This window comes from Egretta garzetta, unplaced genomic scaffold (genome assembly GCF_000687185.1).
Source record: "Egretta garzetta isolate BGI_Z169 unplaced genomic scaffold, ASM68718v1 scaffold296, whole genome shotgun sequence".
Lineage (NCBI taxonomy): Eukaryota > Metazoa > Chordata > Aves > Pelecaniformes > Ardeidae > Egretta > Egretta garzetta.
In genome coordinates this window covers 42188-50614 of record NW_009259988.1, presented here as the reverse complement: position 1 = coordinate 50614, position 8427 = coordinate 42188, and the positions used below count along the sequence as shown (strand labels likewise).

Genomic DNA, 8427 nt, shown 5'->3' with positions numbered 1-8427 from the left:
CCCTCCACGCCGCCCTTCCGACCCCTAGCCCCTCCCCATGCCCCCCAGCCCCTCACCGTGCACCCCAGCCCCTCACCGTGCACCCCAGCCCCTTGCCATGCATCCTGGTCCTACGCTATCCATCCTTGCTGTTCCCCACACACCCTGAGCCATGCCATGAACACACCAGCCCCTCGCCATGCACCCTGATCCTTCTCTGTGCACCCCGCACCCCTCATTCCCTCTGTGCACCCCTCGCCGTGTGCTCCAGTCCTTCTGCACACACCTCAGCATCTCACCCTGCACCCCTTGCTCTAAACCCCTCACCGTGCACCCCAGGACTTTGCTATGTGCCCATGTGCCCCTCTCTGTACACCCCCCGCCATGCTGGGGCTCTCCCAGGGCAGGACAGGCTGTCCCTGGTGGGGACAATGACACCCCTCTCCCCCGACATCAGCAGGGGGGTGGCAGGATGACAGCCCCACTCCAAAAGAAGACACCCAGGGCATCCCGCAGTCACTGCTTCATTTCCACATTTATTACCCAAATCCCCTTCCCAGCTGATGGAGGAGAGCGAGCAGCCATTTGCTGCTCCCCCTCCTGCTTTCGGGTGGGTGCTGGTGTTTCGGAGACCCCCACCCACATTTCCTTCTCCACTCACACGCCGCAGCAGGGACCCAGCTCAGACTGGAAGGCACTGGGCTGCTCCAGAGCCCCAGCAGCCTCAGCCCCACCGCTGCCCCCAGCTCTGCTCCTCCTGAAGGCCCCTGGGCCGACTCCAGAGCGGGTAATTTTTTCACTATCAGCTATTTATACAAATACTGGAACTTCTAAGACAGGCGCTCTCCAAATATGGCATTTTGAAGTTTCAGCCAAATGGGGGAATGTTGACAAAGAGGAAAAAAATATGTGTAAAAAATTATCCAGTTGGCATTTCTTCCCATTCATGAGCCTGCAAAACAGAGCCCGTTTTTACGAGCTTGATCTTTACAAGACTATTTTGGTTTTTCAAAGCAGTCAGGCAAGGGCTTGATGCAACCCCTTGTAGCTCCCAGCTCTGGCATTAATTGCTTGGACCGAGCCCTGGGCTTGCGATTTAGAGGGCGATTTGTCCCTCCACTGGCACCGTGCATGGCACGAACGAGACGCGTGCACAAAAAGTCATCGTCTTTTCAACGTGGCTGCTCACACAACCCCAGCGTGCATTGGCACATGGAGCCGCAGCTGGATTTTGTGTCTGAAAAATAAAAGCACGAGCATCTGTGGGAACGTCCGTGGGTAACAAGGGTGTTGGGCTCGGCTCCACGGAGCCGGCAGAGGCCGGGCATGGGGCAGGATGCCCAGCTCTGTTCTCAGCTCTGCCACCACCCTGCTGGGTGACCAGGGGCTGGTGGCTTCCCATCCTCACCTCCGCTTCCCCGGCAGCCCTGGCCGCCCGCTGTGCGCCCACCCGGCAGAGCTGGGCTGTGGGCTGGCCCCGGGCACCGAAAGGGCTGCAGGACTCAGCACCGGGGGTCTCGCTGTGCATTCTCCTGCAGATGGTCCTTCACGGTGTGTGCAGACCCTCTCCGCACCGCCGTGCCCCGGAGGGGAGCGCTCCCACCGCATTCAAAGTGAGCAACATGCAGGCATGGCCTCTCGCAGCGGGAAAAACAGCCAGGCTTTCTGGGGTGCTGAAGCAGGCATCCAAACCACCACCTCTGATGTCTTCCTCCAGCACTTAAATGAGACTTTTCCTCCCACTCCCAGACAGGATTGCTCAGCACCCTCCCTTCCCAGGGAGCCAACTCGACTGGGGAGAGGAAGGGAGAGTCCCGGGCATTTCATCAAGGCAGGGGAAATAACGTGGCTCGGTATCTTTGTCCCAGTTTTACAGCTGGAAAAGCTGAAGCACAGAGATGCCGGGTCTCGCACAGCCCTGACCCCCATCCCCGCTGCTCTAGAGCCTCAACCTGAGCCCCCGCAGTGCTGCAGACCCCAGCTGCACCCTCCAGCCTAGGGCTGAGGCACCAGGGAAAGCATCCTCTCCCCTTGCCCGTCCCTGCCACGGGCCAGAAATGCTGGCCTGGCTCCCTACCTGCGCAGCCGCTGCCGCCGTGGGCAGAGGGAGGCAGAGCCAGCCCCGCAGAGACCCTATGGGGAAGTGCTGGCCAGTGGGTCAAGCAGCTGTTTAGAAAACTCTGGGAAAATATGTTTATGTCATGGATCAGAGCAGCTCCTTTGGCTGTCGCTGTGGAATAAACAATGGATATTTAAAAATAATTCTTTATACAGAGAGAGTCGGGATGGATTAGGCAAGAATCCTGCCTGGGGAGAGCTGGGATGCAGGGAATGAACAGCGCAGCTCTCCTTGCACATGGAGCTCCTGGTGCCCGTGGATGTGTTTGGAGGGAGGACACAGATGCCCACGCTGGTCCCAGATGCATCTGCGGGGGCACAGGGCTGGCCATGGCGTTAGAGGGGGGAGAGGGCTCAGGTAGGGGTTTTGGAGCCCTTTGCAGAGGGTGCTCAGCAGCTCCTGGAGGATGCCTCATCACGGGGCCATTTCACCCGCAAAAAGATCCTAGCTCCAGAGGACGGTGTCTGCGAGGTCCTGGATTCCTCTGAAGGTGCTGAGGGCAGGGGGCTGTGGACCCCCCTGCAGCATCAGCCTCCCCCACGCCTGCTGATGCCCCGCACCACCCCGGCAGCGAGCAGGAGCCGTCCCTTAGACCAGGGGAGGATGGAGCAGGGGCTTCCTCTTCACCAGTGTTTCTCTTGCAAGGAGCTCAACTGCCCTTCTGTACATTCCCAGGGAAACAAGTCGGGATCATTCAGAGGCAGCTGGACACAAGCCCACCTTTCCCCGGCTGGTGCATCGGCGTAGCCCCCACGCAGGGCCAGGGGAACCTGCTTTGGCCGGCCCTGGCATCCTGAGACTGTGTCGGGTGTAAATCACTCTCCCTGATCTTAAACAAAGTTTACACATGCTGGCACTCCTGCTTAAGTGGATGTAAAGTCCCCGCACCGTTTAATCCCTGTCCCACAGCCTTATCCACCCCAACCAGGCTGCGTGCACACAGCATCCTAATTAAGTGTTTCAGGTTCACACATACGGCTCTGCTTCTGCTAATCCCCCTCTCCGAGGGCGCGGGCGAGGCGTGACCCCAGACATAAAGCAGATAAATCAGCACCTGGCACTTAGCAGATAGAGGGGAGCTTGCAACGGCTGCAGGGGCTCAGCAGACGTGAGCTCTGGCTCCAGCCCGCTCAGGGGAAGGGCGATGCATCCCGAGGGGTGACAAACTGGTCGGTCACAGTGGGGGGGCTGCAAACTGAGCCAGAGACGTGGTGGAGCTGACCCTGTCACCTGCGAACAGGAGCACACCCAGACCTTCTCCAAACCAGAGGCACCCCAGCGCGCCCATGCAGGTGTGCCCGGGGTGGCCAAGGGAGGACGGACCATTTCCATCTGTCCGAGAGATGAATCCAGCCTGGACAAATGGTGCACGGGCCCGTGCACAGGCAGCTGGCGGGGAGATGGGTACCAGCGATCGGATCCCTGCCTGAGCTCCTGTGACCTGCTACCTCAGGCATTAAATGCAGTTTTAATCCTGTTCCTCATGTTCAATTCCTAATTGCACCAGGGAGCTCGCTAACGCTGGCTGGGCCCAGAGAGGGCAGGCAGGCACCGAGGAGGGGCTGAGGCTCCATGGGAGGAGAGGAGAGACCGGGCAGTGACAGTGCCAGCTTTGCCTCCCAGCATCCTTTAACGCAGCACATTCAGGCTCTGCCAAGGCTGAGCCAGGCTGATGCCACACCAGGATAAAACAAAAGCTTTTTATAGCTGGGAACTCTTGCTCGCTCTCTCCCGGGCACGCTGTTTGCACACTCGCCATTACAGAACAAGTGATAAAAAGCAGCACACGCAGGAGTCACAGCGGCGGTGCTGCTGCAGAGACACGGGCATCCCCCTCTGCCCGGGGCCTCGCTGCCCTCCCCTTTGGTTCAGCCTTCCTCACCTTCCCCATCACAGCGGAGGTCAGAAAGCAAACCCCGTGCAGCAAGTGATTGCACTGAAACTGTTGACGGAGCACCTGAGGGTTCTGGCCCGTCCATCCCCAGCCCTTCCCCGGGACTCGGGTACGGGGAGCGGAGCAGGGGAGAAGCACTGCTGCACCCTGAGAGATCCAGTTCAGCTTTGCACCAGTAAGAGACCGTGCCAGAGCCCCTCTTGAGCCAGGCTCGTGTTGCAAAGCATTGCCTGTCCATGGAATTCGGAGCCAGAGCCGTGCTGGCGCAAGTGCCCAGCCCAGAGCAAAGGGCAAGGGCAGCCGCAGCGGTTCACCACCACGGCCCCGGGAGAGCTGAGAGCCCCAGCACCTCTGGGGTGGGCACCGCACCCCTACAACCTCATCAGCACTCATTCCCCCCCCACACTTCCGGAAAAGTTTTCCAAGAAATCACACATACTCTATGCCCTAGCCTAGCCAGGGCAACCCAAGCAGTCACTAAAGCCCTCAGGAGCTTCAAAATGTGATTTACTTATGCAAATGCTCTGGGGAGGCACCCAGGCAGGTATGAGGCAGCAGGCTCAGGCTCTGGGCCATCGCTACCGAGCTCCCGACCCACCTCACGTAAAGCCCATGGCATCCCCATCTGTGCAAAGGCTCCGGGCAAGCCCTGCCCAGGGACCCCACAGACCCCACCACCCTGCAACATGACATGGGGCTGATGAGATCCCCTCTGCGGCAAACCCCTCCGGGCTCAGAGCCATCCACAGGACAGAGCCACGCACCGTGTCACTGCCTGCACCGCAGCGAGCCACCAGCCGAGGCTGCCTGCCACAGTGCTGGCTGCCACCAGGGTCCCACCACCTCCCCAGCCTCTTTTATTCCTCCCTCCCTAATCCTTAAATGCCTCCCAGGAGGAGGGGGCTGCATCCCAGTTCAGCACTAAGCCCCTCTTGCTGGGTGGGTTGGCACTGCCGAGGGGCGAGCTGGGGCTGTCCTGGCTGCAGGGAAGACCCTGCCTGCCTGGCCAGGGCCAGGGGGACACCCGGGGACAGTGCAGGAGGTTGGTGAGGATGGCGTGATGCCCTACCCTCTGCCTAAGGAAGAGCTGCTCAAGGAGCATCATTTTCCCCCAAATCCCCTTGGCTGCCTGGTGCAGGGCGGGGAGGGAGCCCAGGGTTCGGCAGGGTGGGCACGGGGCCAGGCCAGGCGCTGGGATTTTGGCAGTGGGTCCCGCTCTGCCTTTAATGTCCACGGCGGTAATTAGTCTGGGGCTCTCCACGCTGAGACTTTAGGAATAGTTTCCATATCGGATTCACGGATCTTGCTTTGAAGTTGTTTGGGATTATCTGTCATCGTGTTTCCTTGTCAGCACATAAACAGGCGGTGATGAAGCTTTAACCCTCTGGGTACTGCCTGTCCCAGGCCGGCTGGAGGAAGCTGTACATAAACTCTCGGCGCTATATAAACTCCCCTCCCCTGGTAAATGCAAGCGCAGCTCTGGGAGCAGTAGCATCGTGTCAGCCAGGGCCCAGGCAGCGGCAGGAAGGGAAAAATTCTCTGTTTCAGAACAATAAAAAATAGTAAAAATGTGCTGTTTCACCGGCTCATGCAAGCTGCTGGTCTGGGTTGGTCCAGCCGTGCTCCGTACCCCACCGTACCCGCAAAGGCAAACACGTTTCCCTTTGCAGGGCAGCACGCAGATCACCTTTGTGGGGGGTTCAGAGCTTGTGCTTTGCCTCTGGGGCAGCAATCCTGCTCCCCCGGCCAGCACAAGAGCCCCACAAGCCAGCCCACGAGCCCCGGCACTGCCACCCCAGCTCAGGGCAAGCCCGAGCGCCCCGGCGGGCTCTGAGCTCCGGCGTATTTGGGGGTGAGCGGCCGTCTCACACGCTCACATCCTGTTTTCCAAGCGAAGCTCCTGGGAGCGAATGCATCGATAGTGATGAAAGAGGCAGAGTGTGCATACCCTGGGTATGGAGAAGGTCAGAGCCCGCTGCTGGCTGCCTGCGCAGGCAGGGCTGAGGTCACTCCATTCCCTCTTTATTAGCCCGTTCCCACAGTGTTTTGCCCTACGGACACACAGGTTCAGTGGAGGGAGTCGTGGTGCCTTCCGGGCCAAAGGATGGGGCTGGGCAGGGCTGGTGGGATCCCTTCTCCTCACCTGGGGCACCCCAGGGTGGCTTTGGGGGGACAGACAGACCTGGAGGGGTGGGAAACCTGGCATGGTGAGTGCAGCTTGTTACCCCCACGGAGGTGAGCAGCCACCAGAGAGGGGATGGAGGCACGGATCTCACGGCTAGGGCTGATCCTGCCCTGCCCAGAGCAGGCACAGCCACTCACCATCCCGGGGCTGCGGCTCTTCCCGAAGCTACGGCAGCGTTGTGAGAATGAGGGAAAGGGGCATCGAGATCCTGAAACCCAGCCAGTGTCAAAGGCTACGCTAGAGCAATCGCAGGTCCTTCTCCTGCCCCCCAAATCCCTGTGCAATTATGTTTTCAGATTTAAAGAAAAAAAAAAAAAATCATAATAAAGCTGTGTTCGTTCCCACGTCGCTGTGGGAAGACCCTGCGGCAGCAGCAACTCCTGTGGGCAGTTATTCCCTAGTCCTGACATTTTTAACACACCTGACAGCAGGGTTCCGTTTCTGACTGTTCCCATCTCCCCCTGGCTGCAGGTACCCGGAGAAGTGAGAGTCCTTGTGCTGCTGCCGGGACCTGCAAAGGTTCTACAGATGTTTTCCCAAGTCCTTCGCTGTTGTTTCTGGTTTTTCTGCAGCTATTGCTAAAGAAAAACGGGGTGGGGGAGAAGGAGGGAGAAGTTTGCAATAACACTGGTGCGGATTTCACAAAAAGTGTGGAAACTGTCATGAAACAATGTCAGCAACCAAAATAACATCTGAGAGTAGCTGTGCTTTCAGACAGAGGTTTCTGAGGAAGGGAGGAATATCCGACGGTGGTTTTCCCCACCTCTGCCCTCAGTCGCGGGGCAGCAGGGTGCGGGTCTGGCCCTACTTTGGGGTGAAAAGGCTGTTTTGGGCAAAGCCGGGCAGGGATGGGGCGCAGGTCCTGCCCCTTCGCCGGTGGGGAGGGAGCGAGTGTCAGCAGCACCCTCTGCTGAAGCTCCAAATTGTACCCCCGCCACCTAACCCCGTCCCCACTTCCCAGTGCTCCGGTTCCCTCCCGGAGCTGGCCCTGCGCCCGCTGCACCCGTGCAAGGGCTCGCCCCTGCTTGCGCAGCCCCCGGGCTGCGTTTGCTTCCGAAAAACAACAACAACAACAACAACAAGAAGGAGGAGAAGGAGGAGGAGGTCAGGCGCTTCCCCCCGGCTCTGGCCCTGGCCTCTGTGGTGGCTCCCATGCCATGGCAGCTATTTTTAACCCGTGCATTCCTCCTGCCTCCCCGGCGTTTCCCAGAAATATCCTTCTTGAGGGAAGCAAATGGGGAAAAGGTTCCGGCTGCATCCTGGAGCTCGGGTTTGGGTACTGGGACAAGCAGCTGCCCCAGCACCCTGTCCCCTTGCCCAGCCCACCGGGATGGAGACCTCCGGGGCTGTGCGGGGCTCCGTGTCCCTCTGCCCTGGCAAGTGAAACTCCCTCCCCTGGACTTCCCGGTGCAAGATTTCACCGCTCCAGGCACCCTCCTTGCTGCCCTGAGCCATCGCTCCCAGCCCAGCTCCCCCCCAGCCCGGCTCCAGCGCCCCGAGCGCCTTCAGCCCGGCTGCCCCCTTGGCATGCCACCCGGACACGCTTGGCGTCACGCTCAGAGCGCAGCTTTGCCCTTACGCAATAAGCGCTGCCAGCAGCTTCTTGTTGGGTGCCTCCTGGGTGCCTTCGGTGGGGAGGACGGGAGCATGAATGGGGAGGTCCCGCGGCTGCAGCGACAGCATCAGGGAGGTGGGAATGAGGAGGAGGAGGAGGAGGAGGAAGAGGAGGCAGAGGCTGAGCCAGTTTCCAAACCCCAACTTTCAGGGGAAGGCAGAACCCGTGATGGCAGCTCAGCCTCTGCTCCGGCAGCAGACCTGCCTGAGCATCCCGGTTCACGTGGGAGGCCACTCTCCGTGCAGGCAGGGAATGAAAACCTTTCCCCGTCACGGGCATTTCTGTGGTTGCGGAGGGCAGCGGTGGCTTGCCCGGGCAGGGCAGGGTGTTGTAAGAGCGGGGAGCCTGCCAGCAGTCCCTGCCGGGCTGGCAGAGGGGCCCAGCCCCTCCGAGGTCAGGAAAGGTCTGATGAGTATTTTTTTTCCTAGCTGGCACATGGGGCTTTTGGCTCCCAGAAGTGGCTTTTAACGGGGAAGAGGGGAGCAAGGAGACCCCCGGGGCTGGGCCCCCACTGCCGGGGTGGCTGCACAGGGAGCTGTGTGCCCTTTGCAGCCTGCCTGACCATGCTGCCTCTCGCCTGCTTCTGCCCCGGGGAAGAGCCCGGGAGCCGTATGGAAGGGGAGGCTCCAGGATGC

The 8427-nt window shown here is 60.1% G+C and overlaps 1 protein-coding gene across 1 annotated transcript in view; it reads right to left on the bottom strand.

The window, feature by feature from the left end:
• ADRB3 (adrenoceptor beta 3) overlaps positions 1–7860 on the bottom strand; it is a 24391-nt gene extending 16531 nt beyond the window's left edge. Inside the window, 1 exon segment of the mRNA XM_035896035.1 lies at positions 7757–7860. Coding sequence (XP_035751928.1) covers positions 7757–7860 — 104 coding nt within the window.
• Positions 7861–8427: the final 567 nt, after the last annotated feature.